We start from the raw sequence: 24,246 nt of genomic DNA, 5'->3' as shown, positions 1-24,246 counted from the left end.
GTACAATGGCCTGTACTTGTGTTTCTGCATTTTATTTTGTATTTCAGCCGATATTCCAAGACATACAGCTAAGGGTTTAGGTGGTGAATATGCTACAACTGTAAAACGGTTATGACGTTTTAAACGGCCGCGCCGCTGTGACGTCAGGTGGGATCAAGTTACACGGTGGTTGGTAGTCGCGCATGCGCAAGGTGATGGCAGCGCCACTAGCGGTGGTGAGCGGCGAGGACTGTTAAGGTGGCAGAGGAGAGACCGTGTGGTAAGGCGGTAGACGTTACGCGACGTGCTGGAAGTCTCGGCGAGCACACAGTGAAGTGCTAAGAGACTTAGAGGGGACAGCAATCGAGGGTCCCTCGGGCAGCAGAAACGTAACCGTTCGACAAGGAAGCTTGCAAAGGGGTGACCGGCTCTTCAGTGACCCGGGCTATGAATATTGTAGTAGAACGAGATGCTGCCGATTGGGCTGCGCTGGCGCCGTCCATCCATGGTGGTGGTCAGATTGGGGCGACCAAGAGGATGACGTCTCCATCAGCTGCAACGGCCGCAACGTTCCGCAACGCTTCGCAGGAAAACTAAACGGACGCGTCGGACAATAAGGTGGGAGAAAACTATCTAATAAAACTTTTAGGACGGATCATTTCCCAGAGGCTTTTCAAAACAGTAAACTATTGTTAACTTGTTGTACCAGTGTAATCGCGTACTATCAGTTCCATCAACGTAACTATAATAAAATTCTGGAGGATAAAAAAAAAATATTATTTTTTATTAAGTCGTTAAGTTCACCTAGGGGGCATAACGTAGGTGCGCCACTCTGCTCCTTCAGAGCGGAGGTGGAGCTGAATGGGGCGGTTAAACCGGTTAGGTGCCACGTGTCTCAACAGGGTAAGAAGTAATCGACCTTTTTATGGGACCTTGGTTACGAGTGTGGCACTAGCGTGTGTTGTAATAATCGTAATCATAATGTTCTCCGCCACTTCTTGGGCTCAGAAGCTCAGTAAAGCGTCGCTGATCGCGATGCTGAGCGAGGCGGGCGTGGAGCATAACCCCGATGAAGGCATTGAGGCATTAAGGGTCAAGGTGCGAGAGCTCATTCGCCGGGATGGCGATAAAGATCCGGGGACGGCAGGCAGCGTGGGAGAGTTCATTCCGATTGGTTTAAAGGTACAAAGTAGAGTCACGACTTTAATTGATAAAATACCTGATTTAAAAAGTTTGGAAATAGATCATGTTATTCGTTTCTTAATTGAGCTGAATAAAATGTTAAAATTAGGTATAGGCACTCGCGACATGTGGTATGGTGGAATGATCGCGAAGGTTCCGGAAAAATTCAGGGAAATTTTTGCGGAAGCCACGTTAGAAGTCTGGACCGTTGATAAATTATTTAAGGTATGTTTGAGTAAAGTTTGTTCCAGTTGGTCATTAACGAAAATACGGCTACGGTATTTAGAGCGAACACAGAAAGAGAGGGAAAATTTGCCAGATTATGTCACTGACATAATACGTCATGTCGAAATTCTCGGTATGCCTGATGAGGAAGAGAAATTGACAGCGATTAATAGAATAACTTTCGTGAGGAATACGTGAGGTATTTTATAGGCGCGACACGTCCGGCTACGTTAGCGAGTTTGCTACAGCTAGCGGAAGTAAAGGAGATGGAGAAATTGGATAGCGCTAAGTTATTTATGCCGTCTACGGTAGCAGCAGGCATGAAAAAAACCAGACAACCGTGTAGTATTTGTCGGCGAGTTAATCACACCGACGCGCAATGTTATTATCGTAGTAAAGATGATAGGCCCCGAAAACGGGACGTAGCTGTTGCTGGGAGACGCGACTACACTAAAATTGAGTGTTGGAATTGCGGGAAATTAGGTCACCTGAAGGTGGAGTGTAAGACAAAAGGGAAATATTCAGAGGAAAAGAAACAGACTTTACAGGCCGTAGAAAGGGAGGGGAGTCACGATAGTAGTCATGAGGAACAAAGAACGCAAACTACCGGAAACGAAAACAAATGTATAAAAAAAAAATGTTGGGAATGCGGGTCCAATAATCATTTACGTGCTGACTGCACGACGACGACGTCAGAGAATATAGGCGAAAATGGGACCGAGTGTTGGGAGTGCGGTAACAAAGGGCACCGACGAGGAAACTGTTTTTTGAAAAAGTTTGAGGTACAAAAGGGACCGGAACCATTACGTAAGCAGAAACCGCTTAGTTCTATTACTGTGCCTATTATGATTGGAAAAATCCCCGTGCATTGTCTGGTGGATACGGGATCTTCAAGTACATTGATAGGAAAAAAATGTTGTAATCAGCTACTCCGGGAAAATGAAATTGGGGTTATAAAGGTGAAGAAAATACCACAAGTGAAATTCACCACAGCTAACGGGGGGTTTTTGTTGTCAGAATGCGTCGTACGGGTACCTATTAGAATGGGCGAGTTTACCTGGAAATACGAGTGCTATGTACTCGATGATATAAATTATCCTGTAATTTTAGGGATCGATTTTTTGTCTCATACACAGGCGATAGTTGATTTTCGTCGAGGTAAACTGCGTTTCGGATTTAGTAACAACAAAGGGCAGGAGGTCGACCTAGAAATAAGTAAAGGAGACAAACAATTGTACCGGGTTGCGGAGAATAAAGAAAGAAAGGACATGATTGAATATTTTCAAGAAAAATATGCCGATGTTTTGACTGACAAACTGGGACATTGTACGGTTTTACCGTATCGTTTTCATCTTAAGGACGCCGAGCCAGTTGTTTGTATACCGTATAAGGTGGCTGCTGCCAAGGTCAAGCCGTTTCGTGCGGTAATCGCAAAAATGTTGGATGAAGGAGTAATTGTAAAGTCAAACAGTAAATATGCTAGTCCGGCATTTTTGGTGCCGAAAGGCAAAGGGAAACCATCGGCGTATCGCTTAGTTACGGATTTGAGGAAGGTAAACTTGAAGTTATGCGCAGACCCCTTTCCGGCCCCGAGTGTGGATATGGCGTTATTACAGCTCGGAAAAGCGAAGTATTTTACTATATTAGATTTAAACCAAGCGTTCCTCCAAATCGAGTTACATCCGGACTCGAGAGAACCCTTATCCTTTGTTACGCCGTGGGGGCACTATAGCTGGTGCCGCGTGCCGTTCGGATGTAATAATGGTGTACAGGCGCTATCACGAGTACTAGAGCAGGTGTTAGGTAAATATCAGTATGAGTTTGTTTTTAATTATATTGATGATGTCTGTATATTCAGCAAAGATTGGGAAGAACATAAGGAGCACATTGAAAAGGTATTGAAAGCATTGAGCGCGGCGGGTTTAACGGTAAACCCAAATAAAGTAACGTGGGCTCAGGAACACACGAAATTTCTAGGATTTATCATATCAGAAGGTCAGTTAAGATTAGATCCCGATAAGGTAGCCGCGGTCGTAAATTTTCCCCGGCCAACAAATTTAAAAGCCGTTCGCAGATTTTTGGGGATGTGTGGGTACTATGCTAAGTTCATTCCGGACTACGCGAATAAGACTGACGCTTTAAATTTGCTGAAAAGAAAAGGAATTGATTTCGTCTGGGCAGACGAACAAGAAAAATCGTTTAAATTTTTGAAACGCGCTTTGACCACGCCGCCGGTACTGACACTACCGGATTTTGAAAAAGAATTGGTTTTACAGACTGATGCCAGTGGTATTGCGGTAGGTGCAGTATTAAATCAGCGGGTCGAAGGGGCTTTAAAACCGGTAGCTTATGCTAGCCGCTTACTAAATGCCAACGAAAGGAAATATTCGACGTATGAAAAAGAGTGCTTGGCATGCGTGTTTGGCATGGAAAAATTCAGTGAATACTTAGAACCGGTACAATTTCAAGTAGAAACGGATAATCAGGCACTTACTTGGTTATTAAAATCACAGAAGGCATTAGGACGACTTAGCCGGTGGGTGATGAGGTTAATGCGTTTTAATTTTACAATCAGCCATATCAAAGGTACCGATAATAAGGTCGCGGATTGTTTGTCGCATATGTTTTCTGAGGAGCGCCCCGACGCGGAGGACGACGTCACGAGTAGTAGTGACGAGAATAACTACGATAGAGGTACATTATGTATCTTAAATCAAGTACCGGCTATCTTTGTAGATCTAAAGACGAAGCAAACAAACGACCCAGAGTGTGAGAAAATAAAAAAGAAAATCGAGGAAGGGAGTAAAGAGTATGTAGTTAGAAGCGGATTGATAGGGAAAATTGATAAAAGGGGCCAGTTTGGAGTGTTTTTACCGCGGGAATTGCGGAGGCTCGCATTTCAGTATTATCACGACACGTTTTTCGGGGCTCACCAAGGGCGAGAACGAACCTTGCAGCGGATTAAGCGTGAATTTTTTTGGCCCGAGGTGAATAAAGAGGTACAAGCATGGGTGAAGGAATGCGATATTTGTCAGAAAACGAAACCAAGGAATAAAAAACCGCAAGGAAAACATCAGGCGTCAGTGGCGAGAAAACCCTGGGAAAGAGTAAATATGGATGTTTTCGGTCCTTTACCGCGGAGTAAAACCGGATTTAAGTATATTCTATTGCTTATTGACAGCTGTACCAAGTTTGTATTACTATTTCCGATGCGTCAAACGCGATCACAGGATATAATAGGTATTTTGACGGAAAGAGTTTTTCCAATATTCGGGTCACCGTTAAACATGGTAACCGACAACGCCACGTATTTTGTGTCACAACAAATGAAATGTTTAGCGATAAACTGGGGGGTAAAGTTTATTCAGATAAGTGCGTACCGGCCCGAGTCCAATGTGGCGGAGAGGGCCAATCGTGATCTGAAATACGCCTTGAAGGCATACCAAACACACGCTCGTGAACATACTCGTTGGGATCGTGGTCTGTATGAAATAGGATTATGTTTTAATAATGTTAAAAGTGGGGCGACAGGAGTAACACCGGCTGAAATGTTTTTTGGCAGGCGCTTGTACCATCCGTTGATAAACGCGTGGTGTTACAGTTATGTTACAAGTGAGGATGATAATCGAGTATTCAGTCAACAAGACTGGGAAATAGCCCTAGATAAGTTGAGGAAGCATAGGGAAAGACTTAGGGAAAGATATAACCAAGGTCGTATAGAAGTAACGGTAAAAACAGGAGATTTGGTTTTGGTGGAGACACATTATCTGAGTAACAAAGCGCAGAATTTTACGGCGAAATTAGCGCCGAAATATGTCGGACCTTATCGAGTCCTGAAGTTTTTAACTCCAGTGACTGTCCAATTAGGTGAGGTACAAGACAATACCATTGTTAATAAAGTTCATGTTTCTCATCTAAAACATTATGTAGCCCAGAATGATGGACAGTAGCAATATGTAAATAATTGTATACTTTTTGTAATTACGATTGTATCATGTAAGTCAGGAATATGTGTGAGTTAGTTGTATTAGTTTCATAGCTAATAGTTACAAAAATATTGTAATTAAAACCATTGATAACAAAAGTTTAAAAGCCTCTGGTAGGTAGGGAGTGCAACTTGTAAGATATTAAACAAAACAAAAAAAAACAAAAAAAAAGCCTCTGGTAGGTAGGGAGTGCGACTTGTGGGGCTTCGAAAAAAAAAGGCAGTTTTTTTTATAAGTGGAGGGAGGATAAAACAGTTATGACGTTTTAAACGGCCGCGCCGCTGTGACGTCAGGTGGGCTCAAGTTACACGGTGGTTGGTAGTCGCGCATGCGCAAGGTGATGGCAGCGCCACTAGCGGTGGTGAGCGGCGAGGACTGTTAAGGTGGCAGAGGAGAGACCGTGTGGTCAGGCGGTAGACGTTACGCGACGTGCTGGAAGTCTCGGCGAGCACACAGTGAAGTGCTAAGAGACTTAGAGGGGACAGCAATCGAGGGTCCCTCGGGCAGCAGAAACGTAACCGTTCGACAAGGAAGCTTGCAAAGGGGTGACCGGCTCTTCAGTGACCCGGGCTATGAATATTGTAGTAGAACGAGATGCTGCCGATTGGGCTGCGCTGGCGCCGTCCATCCATGGTGGTGGTCAGATTGGGGCGACCAAGAGGATGACGTCTCCATCAGCTGCAACGGCCGCAACGTTCCGCAACGCTTCGCAGGAAAACTAAACGGACGCGTCGGACAATAAGGTGGGAGAAAACTATCTAATAAAACTTTTAGGACGGATCATTTCCCAGAGGCTTTTCAAAACAGTAAACTATTGTTAACTTGTTGTACCAGTGTAATCGCGTACTATCAGTTCCATCAACGTAACTATAATAAAATTCTGGAGGATAAAAAAAAAATATTATTTTTTATTAAGTCGTTAAGTTCACCTAGGGGGCATAACTGTACCCTAATCGTTATCTGCAGCCATTAAATTATATAGTATCAATTTTGCAAATATTGTAGGATGTACCAAACATATTGGTGGGCCTAATGAAACTTTATGCAACTACCATGCAATAAATTTTTATAACTTAAATTTTCATTAAAAATTAATTAAAACTTGAAACGTACTTCAGAAAATTAGAAAAGCAGTACCATTTTTTTTATCTCTAGTATTTTTGCATTGCAATTGTCTCGATCGTTAAAAAACATTTGTTAGAATACTTTGGAATCATTTTTCTAGCCTTGCACAGGGCACCGTTTATTAAAACGGTCACTTTTATTTAAAAAAACTGGGAATCAGTTGGGACACATTTTAGGATATGATCTATGAGTTTGGTTATGGTTGTGTTTCAACAAGGCAGGGTTTTTTCGCTACCTTATCCTTACAACTTGGAATATTGTCCGAAATTCTACACGGCTGTGCACACCCATAAAAGCCTATAAGCCTGATGTTGATTGTGCGGACAAACTATGAGCAGTTTCGTGTGGGAGGCCTGAGACCCAAGACACGAAATGTGGTTTGGGTCAAATTTATGGAATGGATAAATTATGATTATACAGTAATTAGTAAAGTCTCGATGACATGTTCCAACAATCACAAAGCTCAGAACAGTATACGCTAAAACCATTATACAAATTTAAAATATTTGGCACAGAAGGGTGCAGCCCGGGATGATGTCAAACTTAAGTTTACAAAGGTAACATCCAGAACCACAGATGAAAGTCTAGAATCACATATCTTATAATTGCCACACTTTCAAAACACGTTGCACAGAACTGACATTAAAATATTTTGTCTGTGAGTTTTTGTGGAATGTGGTTCTAAGGTATGTGTTTCTAACTTGTGACAGCACCCGAAAGACCTTACACACTGGCTACCAGAGAATTGGGCTAAAACCCATGACTTGACGCCGCCGTCGGTGCTCCCTCTGAGAGCACAGGCCATTATGTGTCCTCAACACCTGATCAGTGCCGTGCCACGAACACGCCAGTGCGTGCAACGTAGTGCAGTGCCCCAAACGGCGTGACGTCAGTCACGACCTCCTCCGTGTGTAAGGCGCCCGGCCGGGTGTGGCACTGCGCAACTAGGTAGTCTGTGTACATGCATTTGATAAAACAATCAAAAACTAAAACTTTTAAAATAGCCAATAATTATTGTTAATTAACTTATCATTTTGTAAACCAATATCGTTCACAAAACTGGCCGGAATCATCTTCCTGCGCTCCGCAGTTTCCCGCGGAATTTTCCAATTGGCCAACGGGCCAGGGAGGTTAGTCAGTAGCGATCTAGCTCTCACCTGGGCCGGCAGCCCCGCGCATGGGGAGCCTTCATCTTTCGCGCCATCTCCACGTTAACAGCAATAGGTAACTATCTTTAAATCTTTTCAACATCTCCCCGGTCGGCCCAAACCGGCCGTACGATATTTCGTGTGGTCTTTCAATAAAATGTGTGACTCGCCACCGAGTCTTTCCAGTGCTACATAAGTGAACATATTTAGGCGACCTGTCGTGGCGCCTGCGCCTCATGCTTTTAAAACTTCCCTTGGGGAACTAGTTCATAGCCCACGCGGGGCGGCACAGTGCCGAATGCGAAACAGAGTTTAATAACGATTCATCATCTGGGACGTGCAACGGTCGCGGACGAGATATCCCGCCGGATTCCGCCGCGCCCGTCCCCAGCATGACGTGGCCCTCGCCACCACGCGGAGTAGCCGCCTTTGTGTGACACGTGAACTTTACCCCGAACTCGGGACTAGCCCTTAGTGACTCTAATGTAATATTTCTTTGTTGAGTGAGCTTGTATAACCAGACGTTAATATACCCGTGTTACGTCCCGCACAAACATCCACGTGTGCAGAAACGGGCTTGCAGCTCTCCAGAGCATTCGTCTCGTAACTCGCCGTGTTACCTACCCCTCTTAAAGTACTAGCCGTCGGGCTACCGAGCTACCGTAAAGAGTACCGCCAATTGAGGGTGGCGTAGGCTGAGTGGAGGTCGACGATGATGCAGCCAGTCGTGTGAGAGTGCCATATGTGACGTAGAGAAGTGTAACGTGTGCGACGTAATAAATCTGTTAAACGTACGTGTGTGTTGTCTCTAATACGGCGTCCTGGGAGGCCATAACAGCCCGGGGAGCCCTTTGCCGACGCGTCCCTGCCTGCAGCCACGAGGCCAGAAACCCCGCCCTTGAGATCAAAATTCTTTAAACCTTTTTAATTCACATAATTTCAAAACAGGCAGCGGGGACGGCGTCAGACTCTTACAACATGAATGAAACACATTGATCACTGCCACCAAGTACCCGAGCAGAGCCATTGTTGTTAACTCTTACTTAATCTGTGTCTTTGTAAACATTTTTTTTTGGAGCCAGACTGTTGGTGAACAATTAGTAATACCTTTCTTCTAACATGGCCAAAAAGTAGTTCCCAACAATGCCATGTCTTTACTCATTGCAAGACAAGATAATATGAGCTTTGGTAGTGAAAAAGAAATATTTTAATATTTAGGGATGGGGTGACCGAATCCAATATCCGTCGAATCCTAGGGATTCGAAGCTTCGGCAGGTCTGAAGTAGGATTCGTCAAAGGATTTGGTGTTTTTTTTTATTTATTATGCATAAACTGCTTGTATGGGTTATTTGTAAAAAAAAATCCTAACCGCTAATCCTTTACAGTTGAACCTCGATGATACGTTCCTGTTTCATACATTTTCCCGTGTCATACGCCGATTAATTTTGGTCGCGCCGAAAGTACTATAATTTATAATTTACAATGGTTTACTTTCCCGGAACATGCACTAATAAAATATTTAATTTCCCGTTCCATACAGTTTTAGGAAACGTAAAAGTCCCAAAATTCACAAATGGTTCTTTTATTACTCATAAAATACATTTAAATGCTTTTATCTTAAAAAACGTCCATTGTTTACATTTGCAAACATACGAAAATAACTTTACTGCGCCATAGAAATGGATGTGAAACTTTATATGTATATGTATATATATATATTTTTTTTTTCCCTATATGTACTTGACATGTATCATACCCCAGAAATGGGGTCAAAGGATATGAAAATAAATAAATAAATAAATAAATAAATAAATAAAAAAGAGTGTGCACTTTGCTAGTAGCATCTATGGCCAGCACCGAAGCGAGACTAGTGGCGCAAACTAGAAATGATTATGAAAACTGTGCACGCTCTTTACCAAGGCATGGATCTCATATTTTGTGCATTCATTAATCTTTGAACTAATATACCCGTTTGTTATTGTTTCCTTACGATCGGATTGTTTGGTATTCTACGTTTCTAAAGTTAAAATTTTATTGAATATTGTTCTGTTGCATAAATTTGTTTATAAAAACAGACATTTCTGATTTTTTTTCTTCCAATAAATAGCCTATTTTATTTCTTTACATGAATTTATGATTAATCTGATATTGAGCTGGTATGCTAGATTGAAAAAAATTTTATTATCGCCATTCCCTTTTCATACACTTTCCCCCATCATACACCATTTTTGTGCCCTCCGTTGAAAAGTGTATGACATGTTCTACTGTACATATACAAGAAACATATTTGAGGTTAGGAAGGCATCAGATGTTATAAACAAGAATGTAACCAGCCTAAGCTGTGTTGATATTATGTTTTGCCTACATACAACAGTTTACGAATTTATTAATAAATCTGCCACTTTTCAAAATACAAGCAGTGATGCAAAAGTATTATTGATTTTTACCGTTTGCGCCGTAACCTAATAAGCACCAAACTTCCACTCACGACTCACGATCGTGGCGTATCGCCAGCTGCATTATCTTCGAACTCATCAAACACTGTTCCGTTTTCTTTAAGCATATGAGAATTTGTTTTTGTAATGTTTTAATCAAGAATATAAATGAATAAAATAGTTCACAAAAAAAACGTAAAAGTTTTCAACAGAAACGAAGTTAAAAAAAAACAATATTCACAAAACGCAATTCACACACGAAGTATTGGCGACATTGGGCACGGAACAATGGCGTCTCGTCCCGTTTGTTTATTAATTTGTTATCGGTATTGATTTTATCTGTGTGAGTTTTTCTACTGAACTGAATATATCCATGCAACATGTGGTTTATCTTTCGTTGTGAATGGTGATTTAAAGTCCACAACTGTTAAAAGATTCGGGTTTGGGTTCGAGATTCGGCAATTCCAGTTGAGGATTTGAGTTAGGATTCGGATTCGAGGAAATCAGGATTCGCCCCATTCTTATTAATATTTTAACTTTTTGGGATTGCTGCAGTTAAAATGATATTACACAAGTGCAGATACAAGTTACGGTTAATATAAAAATTAACAAAAACATGACTGTACTAGGGAAAACCTTTTGCACTGGTCTGGAAAGTGTACGTATAGAGTATGTATATGTATTGTTTACAAATAACAGATTTACCCATCATGCAACCACCATACAGTAGCACAAGAACAATTAGTATCATCTATTGATATGCTTATTAACTGTTATTTTTCAAAAAGTAATTTTTTAATATGAAAACATTATACACACATACTTAGACAATCACAAAGGGCAACAGAAGTATAAAAAAAATTCACATTAACTGTTCACATGAATTAACTTTGGAGTTTTAAATCCTTATTTTAAGGAAATATCACAAGTGGGTTTTTGCTTTAATATGTCGGTTTCTTGTTTGGGCTGGATTAAAGTAGAAGAGGAATCCTCAACTTTAATATTTTCTTCACAACTATGACCTACACTCATATCTAAATTATCTTCAGCATCTTCATCTAGTTTACTTCTTTTGACACACCTACTTCCTTGTGTGATACCTCGTTTCTTGCCTTGTTTGCAACACTTAGCTTCATACCACTTTTTCATAACAGCTACTTGTTTTCGCTCGATGGTCCATTCAATGTACGGCTTCCATTTTATCTTCGTGGGCTCCTTGGATACATCATATGTGCAACTTGGAATACCTAGCAATGTCAGTAATTGACTTATGACATCATCTACAAAACCATGTATGATCAAGTTGGCTTTCCGGTCCTGGAAAAAAAAAAAAATTACAGATACTTTAAGCATACAATAACTTTTGGTACATCCAAAATTTTAAAAGTAGCGAATTTACCTGAATATAATGCTATAATTTTTACAAAAACTGTGGAAACTAAAAGTGGGGGTGACATTTTAATTACAAACTTGAATCTTGCTACTGGGAACAGCTTAGTTGAAAAACTACAGGCTCTGCCTCCTGTACATCCACTTAATTGAAAAATCTTCACGCTCTGCCTGTATACTGGATCACTTATGCCACTTCAGTCCAGGGCTTCCATATCACTACATTCTTTGCTTACTGAACAGCCCAGCACAGGTCCCCCCCCCCCCCCCCAACACACACACACTTTTCCCATAAAAAAATAAAATATTTTTCCAACTGTGGCTTGGTGTTTCAAACAGACCATGTAAATCACTCTACTAACGAAAGTGGCACCAGAAAGAGTCTAGTAAATATGGAATAAATTTTAAAAACTAAATAATTTTTAAGGGCAAAATACCTGAATTATGATTTTCAAACCATACAGTATTTTTCATAAATTAATCATCAAAAAGTTTGGGCTCACATTATATTCACAGTCACATTATTTTCGGGAAAATACAGTAATTAGCATGCTGAAAAAATAAAATTTATATGAAAACCCTTACAATACAATATTGAATAGTTTAAGTGTGAAAAAATAGTGAAAGAAGTTCATTTCTTAAACAATTAATGAATACATCACACCGTTTTGCACAGAGACTTAGCAAGGGGATGCCAAAGATGGCAGTGGGTTCCAAACCACTTGGTACCTCATCAATGCTTGTAAATTGAATCGAGCTAGGGGTTTTACTGACACTCAACCCTTTCTACTTGGTCATGGGCACCGAGGCCTCATTTCCAGCCCTCAATGCAGACAAGATAAATGATTTATAGACAAGTTAATGATTTATAATATCATCTGTATTTAAACAGTATGTGACTCCTTGGAGATGACATTTTGGGGGTAAATACATGTTGGTGGTGGTAATACTGAGACATGATGTGTATTCTGATCATTGAGATAGAAAATACTTCAACAGGTAGTTTCTCAGAGAAACTCATGAATCTAAGATAATTTATCTTTATCCATCTTTTAGGCAATCACATCAGAGACCATTAAAGGAAATAAATCACTTGACATACCAGCACTTCTGGCAGATGTGTGGCACAAACCCTTGTTTAGTGCTGAAATGATTTCCCCTGTTGTCACTTTGTCATTTAGCATGTACTTCTGTAAGTTGTACACAAACTTAGGACTTGTTACACCACTGCTGGATGCACCTGCCACTCTAAAGTCCATCTGTCTCTATTACAAATGTGTTAGATGAATTTGTGCTAACCTGAGTGGCATTTAAATGCAAGTTTGAATCACCTGATTGCAGGTATCGAGCACATACAGGTCCATGCCCAATATTTGCCTCATTACCACTCACACTCTACCTGAATTGAAAGTGAACATGGGCTGTTTGCCAGAATTCAAGTCATTCCTAACTGAATGTGGAATTTTTCTTTTTCATATAATTTAACCCACATGTCCCTAAGATCAATGTCAAAAATTTGTTCCAAAAATGCAGCACAATGCTCAGTTTGAATCCTTCTCCATCGCAAATCAGCCACGTCTTTGACATACAGTAGAATCTCGTTATAGCGAGCACGGTAATAGCGAGAACACGGCTATAACGAGGTATTTTTGAGGAATTTACGGCATGATCGCTTGAAGTGCGCTTTTGTTATTTATCTGCTTTATCTCCACCCCTCTCGCTCACCACTAGACATCTTGCCGTTGACACCTGTCACATTCTTCAGCCTTGCAGTCGCCACCTAAGTGCGTGGCTTTAAAAATAGAATACCGTCCTTTCTTTCTTTTATCAAACTTCCATCGGCACTAGAGCTGTAGCAAACCGTATGTATTCGGTACTGAGTAACGGGTGCGCCATCTAGTAACAAGTAACGAAACGTTACACATGGCTGCATCTCATTACTCACGTTTTTCGTATGTTTTACGCATGCGCGCGCATATTAGATGAATTTACGTTACAAAGAACTAGGTTTGTTTATTAAGTAAAGTATAATTTAGAAATTCGTCATCCAAGTTTTTTTACTTTTTATTAAAGCTATTGTGTGTGTAGACAAAGTTTGAGATTGGAACAGAAACAAGGTAAGAAAGTATTTTTTAAAAATTAGAAATATGTATGTTTTTGTTTTTAAAATCGCGTATTTTCACGTTTTATTGGTTATCTTAAAAGAGATAATATTAAAAAGCCACTCTAATGAGATTTAATTGTTTCTTGGTTAACAAAAACTATTAATTATCAAATATTGTTAATTGTTTATATTCTATTTATTATTTACGCGACGGCATACTGTTCGCGTACGCAATACGACCGGATTCGTAACGAGTAACGTAACGATAGTAACGAGTACTAATTGTTATAGTAATGAATACATATGGGTACACATTTTTTCGTTACTTTTACACCTCTAGTAGGCACTACCGTATTTATTTCCGAATCGCTAGGGCAGCTTTCTTGTAGCTTTTGTTTCGGTCAGTTGTTGGGGTATCTGTCCGGGAAAGGGGTGGTGATGGTTTGAGTTTAATCCCAAATTTATTTTCTAAAAAAGTTGACAGGTTTCTTTAAATGAAAAAAAGTATAGTTTTCCAGCGACTATTTCGTTTGAGGCGTACGTGCGTTGCCGCAGCCGCACTCCTGCTTTTTTGTAAGGAATTAAATCGTCGCGCTACACTAGCACCACCTGTTAGCAACATTCCAAACCAACATGGCTGCCAGCAGACTACCCGCGTCGGCAATAGATAGCAGGACAATGCTGCTTCGGCCGCGGGCTGAGATACTATACTTACGTGGCGTATTCTGGTTATTTTGACGCAATCGGTGATCGCATCCGTACTTATGGGGTACCTATCATTTTAAAGAGAATTCACATATCTGCTCACAGAAATTAAGATTTCGTTAATATATCCTTGTTATTTTCCAATTATACAGGTTTAAACACAATTTTTATGCTATTTTCGGTTAATTTTAATTTTTGCGGGCCAAAATTTGTCCAATTCGGTTATAGCGAGGACACGGTTATAGCGAGGATCAAACCTGGAACCGTGACACCTCGCTATAACGGGACTCTAGTGTACTTGCATATGGTAAATCATACCAGCTATCTCGAAATATACATTTCCCAAGTGTTTTATCACACATAATTTATGAAATAATAACATACAAAAAAACAGGAAGCATTTAGGCCATCTCCGGTTACCTAACCTCAGAATGCACTCACTTGGCACCAGGAAGAGGAACAAGTGATGCGCTCTCATAACATAAGTTAGTTAATCAGACTATGTCACAGTTTCATACAATTTCTTGCTTTATTAGAGTGGGCAATCTTAAAATAATTATAATTAATAAGCCACTAAATGCTGAAGTGAAACATTAAAAAACAAAATTAAAGGTACCTAACAAAAGGCTGCTGGAAATTAAAATTTCATGACTTTTTGCACTGTTACTGTTTATTTCATGACTTGTGACTGGCCCTTCAGTTTTGGTACTTTTTCAGGACTTTCGTGACCTGTAGATACACTGTGTTATTCTAATATTAAAAAAAAAAGTAACATAATTTCTCGGTGAAGTAAAAACACCAGCGGCCCAGTAACGTGACCTGGTGGCCAAGGTCAAACACAAGAATCCAAACAAAAACTTGAACATGAGTGACTCGATAGGTGCCGGACTAGCAGATGTACAGAACCACAGAGCACCTAATTGAAGACCTTTCACTGTACTACAAGCACTCACATGTTTGGTTGGTTGAAGATTGCATATTACCAACCGACCTCCATGTTTCTTGGTGCAGAGTGGAAGGTTACCACTTGGAACTATCTGAAGTGTTGTACCTAAGCAAATGCTCAGATCTGCTATGCTGAAACAAATTGTCACATATCATGTTTTGAAATTTACATTACCACAGACATATTTTACACACTAGTGCATACGTGAAAACATGTACACTAAGTCTATTCCAGCTTGATTGAACAGTTTTGAAAAACTTGATCCAAGACCTACTTATTAACCTTTTGCCACATATAAACATAAACTTTCAAGTCACTACAGAAAAAAAAATAATATTCAATTGCTTACTAAGGCTGCAATGAGTAATAAAAGTTAGTAAATAAAATAGAAATATTGTTACTTAAATATCTAAATTTTTCCCCCCTTCATTATTGATAAATATGTACCTAATACTAATACACCAATCCCTCGCATAGCACGTCTTCAATTAATGCGAATTCAGTTAGCACGATGTAAATTTTACTGCCCTAGTCTCGAATAGCACGTCTGTAAATTTCAGTTAGCACGAAATCACCACAGGCTAAAAAAAATATCGGAAACGACGCGAAGTCAGGTATGGAATTCGAGGGGGGAAGAGTGGTTTGGAATGCGAGGGGAAAGAGATGCACACGCAGATAAACAAACACAGGGCCGTACTGTTGATGCCCGGCCGCAGACCAGGCCGTACCGTTGATGCCCGGCTGCAGACCAGGCCGTACCGTACAGAAACCAAAGCAGATGAAATTGGACACGTTTTTTAAAAAAAAGCAAGATGATAGTGTTAATTTCACCCCAGAAAATATTTAACTAACTTTTATGTTTTGTATATGTACATATTGTACATACAGTAAACTCCCGGTATATCGCGTCCCGATTGATCGCGGAATCGGGTATATCGCGGGTCAAACCATGTCCCCCAGTCAGAAATGAATAATAATAATGGAATAAATGGTTGACAGCCGATTAGGATAATTTTGCGTTGTAACTAACAAACTAAGCATCAGGCAGAAAAAAGCCTAGGCGTAGAAAATGTCCGCAGTAAAATTATAAACAAGATATCTCCGTACATTATTCCTCTATCTTGTAGGGTTTTCAAATTATGGTCCAATCCAGCCCAGTGATATTTTCTGAAACACTAGTTCTTAACGTCGCTTTATCTCACAAATGAAGCATCGGACAGGGGACCTGATAAAGCCCACCGTCCAGCGACATTATCCAGCGTGACTCGGCTGGGGATTGATGTTGGATAGGCTTGGTTGTCGGCAAGCGCTGGGTAGGGAGAGGCTAGCCGAGAACATGGAGAGAGGTAGAGATTAGAGCGGGCAGAAACACGAGGGGGAGTGGGGGAGGGAATGTGTTCACGCAGCACACAGGCAGAGCATGAGTCACTTGACTGAGCAGCGTCGCTGCGTACAAGGCAAAATCAGGTAGTCCGGTGTTTAAAATTCCACTCCAGAATCTTAATTGGTACTTTACTGGACATCTGTATATAAATGTTTTGTTACAACTTAAACCTACAGACGTAATATTATTGGGTAATTCATTGTATTATACAAGTTCATCTTTTTACTTTGGTATAATGTTTTAACATTAAATAGTAAAGTAAATCGGCTAGCGTATTTTTAATCTTTGCCCAGGAATTCCCAGTGGTCCAATATTTACGTGAATCATACTGTACCACTTTTGCCGTGAGGTAGTAAACAAGTCCCGGAAATGTTTATGTGTAGCGGTCTCCCGACCTTTAAACAGAGGCTGGGGAATATAACACTTGCCGATCCGAGCCACACACACTCAGCAACTTGACACAGCGTTTGGTGAAATAAGTAAAGACAAAGTTTAACACGGTTTTTAATACGGCGTCACTGATTGCGCTAAAATTAAATTGGCGCAATTTTTGTTTCCCACATGTGACCATTTATAATTTACTGTAAGCATGGATAATAAAGTTTAACCACTTGACACGATAGACGATTCTTTATTTTTTATTGTACGAATGCTAGAATCGTTTTTTTCCTGTATCTGCGGCCTGCTTCTACAAAAGACAAGCTATCTGTAAGTAAATCTAGAATTTTTATTTTGTCAATCAAACTCGGTACTTTGCGATTCATATTCGGTTTGAAGTATCACTACGGCCTTTCTTTTTAGAAGACTTTGACCACAGAATCGTGTGTAACCGCACACACTGCACTTACTTTGTTACGGACACTGACGAAGCAGATACTGTGGCTAACACCACGAGACTGGCAGCAGCAGCTTGTGTGCCGCACGTGTGTATGGCGGCGTGTGGCGCGCTCGTAGGCCGTGCGACAAACTGTGCGCGGCACGCGGAAAAATAAAAACAATTCAACATTTAATATTTATCTTTAAAATTTATTATTTTTATTTTTTCACCCGTGTTTAGTGGAAACTGCGGATGCAAAGTCCGCACAAAGGCGGGCCGTCTATACTGTGCGTGCTTGCCGACCTATTAGAACACAGGCGGTGTTTTATGCCTTTTGACCTTGGTCACATCGAAACATCGCGGTTATGCAACAACGCGGGTAAAAGTTATGTCCCCCGACAACCGCGTTAAATAGGGAGTGTACCCGTATTTTAATGTTATGTTTGTGCTCTAGGGAAAATCTAAATCTGTTTATCTGTTAACTGATTTGTTTACATAGCCGCTTTTATAAGAGGTGTGCATAACAAATTAAATGTTTACATATGGCTGTGTGTTTTAAAGTTATATAAAACCGGTTCTTAATTTCATAAAAGTGTTTTAATTTTGTTAAGTTTTAAACGTAATAACAAAGGATCCAGCTGCTTGCAACAGCAGGCAGACAGACGCACGCGCGTGTTGAAGGTCACGCCTGGGCGGGCAAGCCAACCTGCTGACTGACGGTAAATATGTTACCACTTATCTCCCGTTACACTGTGCCATGTTTTCTTTATCTAACGTATTCGGTGGTAGGCTTAAAAAGATAAATGATATGACATATGCATTTTCAAGTATTATTCTACGCATTTATATTTTGTAAAGATTACTTCCCTACACATCTTGGAACACATTAAATAATTTAGCCTTATATTTATGGGGACTAATGCTTCAGAATACGCGATTTCGATTAACACAAACATTTTTAGGAACGAATTAGTCGTGCTAAGTGAGGGATTGGTGTACATATTATTATGTACATCTTTCTTAAGAAAAAAAATTTTCACATTTCTTTTCCAGAGAATACATATTACATTCAGAACCATTAAGAGTTACAGAAATACATTGTATGCTCACTGGCACAGAGTTTCATATTTGTTTGTAAATTATTTAGCATTTGGTTAATTTTAAGTTGCAGTGTGCCATTTAACCACTGATAATTCCTCTATTGAATGGTTAATGTCCAAGCGAGATGTCTATGGTCTCTATAACAAATTTGTGTGAGGATTAATCATTAAAAATGGAAGCAGCACACCAAATACTATCATCTAGCATAAACTGGGCAAATAGTCTGTACACCAATATATATATAGGTATATATATTTCTGGATGTTGGAAAACAAAATCAAATGTAAACAATGGGACAGACAAAACATTCGTTAAACACAATTTAAGCTGTCCATTATAAATTATTTCTTGGCCTAAACAATAAAATTACTAAAATGCAAAGTGTAAACAAATGATATGATGAATTAATTCTGTATTACTTCTCACATTTTCTTGGACTTTTCTGGGAAACTAATTTTTTCTGTACATAGCTCAACACAAAGAGCAACTTATCAAGTCTGGTCATCCATCAATACTATTAACTCGTGCAGCAGCCGAAAAAATAATATATTTGAGATATCAAAAATTCTCTCTTGTAATACACATCTATTTGTACAGTATGATTAGATTGGAAATGGTGTCAGTAAGCACACGAGAAATAGTTATATTTGGCGTAAAACTTTGTGTTTCTTCAATGTTAAGATTTCACTAGGAACTTAAATAAAACGTAGAATTTTGTCATATATCGAGCTTCACCAATTCTTAGGTCCCTAACTATTATCTTTATGTTATGGTAGCAATTCACTGTTGACGTGGGTTTGTTTACAGAAACAAAAATATTTCTACAGCAAGTTTTCAAGATGGACTCATGTATGTTATGCTTTTTTATCTTTCAATACACTTTCAAATAATTTCTATGGTAGTATGCCATAGGCATGCCAATCATAAGCTATCTTGTACAAATATAACCTCAATTCCATGTGATAAAAATTATTTCATCTATGAACTTATCTTGATATGAATCCTACACTGAATCTTGCGAATCCTCGAATCCCATAACAAAATTAATTTATAAAATGTTCCAAGTTATAAGTAGCAATATTCCAATAATATTACAACCTTATTTGTACCATTGCAACAATAAATGATGTGCTACCACACACTAAGCATACATTTTTAATCACAGTAAGTATTACATCTAACCTTTTTACTTGGTGTATCTATAAAAGTTATTAAAATAGAGATTGAAACAAAATTATTCCTCAAAGAGGCATTTTCCAAAAACTTATTTTTTACATACATTTTCGAGGTGTGGCATTATGATTTATGACAAACATGAAGTAAATATTACTAATTGTAAGTTAGAAAGTCTGTCATACAGTTAATCATGGCAACTTCAGAATTGATACAAACCTTTAAAATACATTGCAATGTTTTGTATAACATTGGGTTGTTAATGAATAATAATCAGTAAGTTTTTTTATGCTGGTTGTGTGGTGGTGTGGTTTATTCCCTTTGCTTAACAAATGACTACATACAAACAACAATAAAACACTGAATTATAATTAAATTTAAGTTAATACTGGAAAAGAATGCACTAATATCAATAAATACTGAATAATTCCTGGCATTTGCTCTCAAGAATGAGCCAACCAACTTTAATCTATACATTGGTAAGATGAAATACAAAGCTGTTTAATTTAGTAAGACACAAGTATTTTTGCTTATAACTTCAAAATAAAAAAGAAACTATAATATAATTTTTTTTAAATCATTTTTAGGTGTGGGACTTTATTTCCTATTCTGCTGCCAACCTTGCTTGCAGTTAACTATGTAGTCTGGCAGTAAATATAGATGTAACATCGTTACAGCCAGTTGATTTCAAAAGTCTTCAATTAAGCTGAAACGGACTTCATTGCATGAACAACAGAATGCAAGCACACAAACGAAAAAGCACAAAGACACTTATTCAAAAGTTGAGGACATAAAACACTTTTGAGCAGTCACTTTGAAACTAAAATTTACACATATGACCCTATGCTGCTGTCACAAAAACTATCCCACTAATTAAGTCATAATGGGTCAATCTTCGGTATAATCATTTTTCCTTCACAATCTTTATACTTTTGCTGGTTAAGTGTCTCTTTGTTCACTAGCTTTCTTAGTGCCAGTTTTCATTTATCCGGTTCATGCTTATTCTGTTTCATGCAGGGACAGTAATGAAAGCACTTTTTAAAAAAAAACCTAATAACATTTCTCAATGACGCAAAATAGATTAAAATATATCTTTGCAATATAAGCTCTAATGGTTTCTACTGAGTTAACTTTTCCACAGCCAGCATGAATGCAGGAATCAGAGGGAACTACATACCAGGAATGAAAGTCTGCCATGGCGAGGTCTCGCTCGGGAAGACTGTGTTCCCAGTCGAGAATGGTATCGCGCAAATGTCCTCGACACGGCCGACCATGTCGCATCAGTGCCGGGCAGCTCCTCCCCAAACTCTTCTGCCCGACAGACGTGGTGGCCTCGCGGCGCACAAACTGCCGTTCACACTGGCTGCACTGCTCTGTGAACATGTTGCCGTGCAGTTCTGATATCTTGGAGCGTGGCACACCCGAGCGCAAGTGCAACCCATCAATGTTCTGGCTCACAATATACTGCACCTTTCCTGCAACACACATAGTCCCAAAAATGTAGGCAATGCGGATTCACTCAAATTTAATTTAGATATGCCTGACACATAGTACCTAGTTAAAAACTTTTAAATGTAGTTACGATGAAGAATGACGGGTTTGTGACATTGGATTGGAGATGGGGTACTGAGGATTGATAATTAATTCTAAGTACTATTAAGGAGTGGTGATGAATGAATGTTTATTGACACTGGATAATTAATGATGGATGATTATAGACTATGATCGATAACTGGATGGTAGATGAATGGATTAATAAACCAAATCATGATGAGATTAATGATTGATTTATGTATGATGAAGAAAGTTGGATTTATGATGGCAGAGTGGTGATAGGTAACTAACTGATATTGAATCATAAATGGTTAACCATGGACCATGGGTGATGGATACTAATTAATAGAAGAAGTGATGATGGCTGAATGTTTTTATACTGGAAAATTAATAATGAATTGATGTAAATATGAGGAATAACTGGATGGATGGATTGATTGTGTAATGTGAGATTAGTGGCTAGCATGCATGAACCTTGAAGCTAAATCCTAACGGCAGTCTTTGTCGTTGCTTTTACTGGAGTCAGCCAGTACTGATAATAAACAACTAAAGGGTCGGGACCTATGCTCCAGGGCCATGAGTCAATATTAGTGATTTTTAAATGATCATCAGTTCCCGGCCGATGTGGGCTCAGTTATTACTTTAAAAACTCTGCACACTAGAGTCGAAACTCTATGACTTGGTCGCACAGCGGAGGGAAGTTAAAGCAGCCGGGATATGTCTTGCACTGTAAAATGACCTGGGGACATGTGGGGAGTTATTAAGAAAAAGATTTAGAGTAGAGAATATAATTACCAGAACGACGTAGTCAGTGAGCAAAAGTTGATGCTCCTCATGGGACAGAGGGCCTGCCCCGGATCGCGGCCTGAAGAAGACTGCCGGAAGGGGATAGCATCACCTCACACTAAAAATGTATAAAAAAAAGTAAATAATTTTGTGTAATGCCTTAAAAGACTAAACACATTAAACTTTCCTTACATAATTAATCATACAGTTAAAAGGTGACTAAAGTCCCGAAAATGCTGTGGTTAATTACATGTTTGAATTTAATGTTTGAAAATAATAAACAAGTGGGTGATATCTGTCATTTAGGCCAGCAACTGTTGGGAGTCAAGACCGGGCTTCTAGTCCTGCTAGGAATCAAAATGACAACGGTGGTGATTGAGGATAAAGATGAACAGATAAATGGACGACAAAGAGGGATTGTTAAATCTTGCGGGTTTGTAGCAATCTCCCAGGGAACAACGGGGACTAGACAGGATGATTCTCAAGTATTTTGCATTGTCTTCAGACTTAAAACTCAATATTGAGACGAAAGTATCACACAAACACAGTCCTGAATATGGGAAGAAAATTTTCAAATTTGGAAAACATCTCTGCCACTACCACAAATTAAACCACTAGACCAAATAATAAGAGTACACCCTAAGAGATCCAACAGAATAACTCTTATCTTCACGGGAGGCTACATCTAGCACTTAAAACAAGGGACATAAAAATTTCGGTACAACAATAGGATTTCAAACTAAATTAAGGTCTACAGATATAAAGTTAAAACAGAACACTCTACAAAAGTTCCACTGATTCATTCATGGCTAATGTATAGGCCTAGTTCAGAGGTGACATACATGTCAACAAGAACTCCTCACAGATACTATAGTTTGTTGCTGTTTATCCCACGGTTGTGTCAATACTATACCATTCGCATAAAAATCAACAACCTTTCATTCCAATTTTAAATAGGAATCATGTTAAAATTGTTACTTGAAGTGTAGTCTATATGCTTATTAGGGTGGGCTGAAAAAATAAACTTTTTTTATTTTTAATTGCTATAGTGTGGAAAAGTTGCCTTTAACGGTAAAAAGAAAAACTATGCAAAGTAATTTCAATTTCTGTTGATATCTTCCGGTCGCGCATAGTGCCGAAAGTTTATACAAATTGACAACAATGGATCATTTTTTATTTATTTTCTTAATTAACTTATACTTCTATGATGGACACCCTATAGTTTGCAATATTTATTTTAGGGTTGAATAAAGAAATATGAAGTCAAACTTCAATAATAATATGGTATTTATCAGTCACGCATTCTGTTCAAAAAGTGGGAATTTTCCTCATTTTTCAGACTTTCATTGTGCTTCTTATCTTACAGATTTACAATAATTTTTGTTCTATGAAAAATATTGCCTATGCAAATAATTGTGTTAGTCGTTTATAATAACTGTTTCTTAAAAATGAGACGTCATTAGCCCCTCCATCGCACTACTGCCGCGCTCACACCTCCCTCTATTTCCCTTGCTCCACTACATCTCTCGCCTCCTTCCAGGGCCTGTCGTGACTCGTCAGTTGACAGTTGGCCACTGGTTTTGGTGCTGTATTGTTTGAGGTGCGTGCACGTGTATACTGTTATTGTGTCAGATAATTTAAGATATACAGTTAAGTTGGTTCCTGTTGATGTTGGTTAGTACAAATCACTGTAATGTTTTGAAACACTAAATTACTACTTTGTGTAATGATGGCTGTGCCAAAGAAGACACTTACGAGACAGGCATTTGAATGCCCCATATTTGGTCACCCGAGAGATTTTCTTCAGAGCAAACTACCAACGCATGAATGTATTCTCCGATGCTGTTCTGAAGAGCGATTCAAGCTATCTATCCAGTCAAATAACGTGTGTGTAAGTTTTTCTAGTGTAGCCAAGACTGTAGCAAAAAAAATTAAATGTTTGTACGAGAAAGCATCTATCCCAACAGTTTCTGATTACAGAATAGTTCAGCTGATTAATGCTTACCATGATTCTTATTACAACATCAGGAAGTCGTACAATCGTGATAAAGATAAAACTTCATTTAAGCAAAAGGTTGACGAATTCAAACTGAGAGCTTGTTCACTTTTTGACATCTTGTAAATGTGCTATTGTTGTTGATTGTACATTAAAAAAAAAACACCAGATGTCTGTGAATGTGCACTTTCAATTAACTGCACGTTCGAAA

The 24,246-nt window shown here is 39.1% G+C and overlaps 1 protein-coding gene across 2 annotated transcripts in view; it reads right to left on the bottom strand.

Annotated features, from left to right (window-relative positions):
* Positions 1-10,856: 10,856 nt before the first annotated feature.
* LOC134535171 (NAD-dependent protein deacetylase Sirt6) overlaps positions 10,857-24,246 on the bottom strand; it is a 44,316-nt gene continuing 30,926 nt past the window's right edge. For both annotated transcript variants that reach the window (XM_063374181.1, XM_063374189.1), the window contains exons 4-6: positions 20,877-21,174; positions 15,232-15,355; positions 10,857-11,397 (exon numbers count right to left, since the gene is read on the bottom strand). In XM_063374181.1, the coding sequence (XP_063230251.1) occupies positions 10,987-11,397; positions 15,232-15,355; positions 20,877-21,174 (833 nt within the window). In that variant the 3' untranslated portion in view covers positions 10,857-10,986. The remainder of the gene's footprint in view (positions 11,398-15,231; positions 15,356-20,876; positions 21,175-24,246) is intronic.

This window comes from Bacillus rossius, chromosome 1 (genome assembly GCF_032445375.1).
Source record: "Bacillus rossius redtenbacheri isolate Brsri chromosome 1, Brsri_v3, whole genome shotgun sequence".
In the NCBI taxonomy this organism is placed as follows: Eukaryota; Metazoa; Arthropoda; class Insecta; order Phasmatodea; family Bacillidae; genus Bacillus; species Bacillus rossius.
This window is presented reverse-complemented; position numbering and strand designations above follow the sequence as displayed.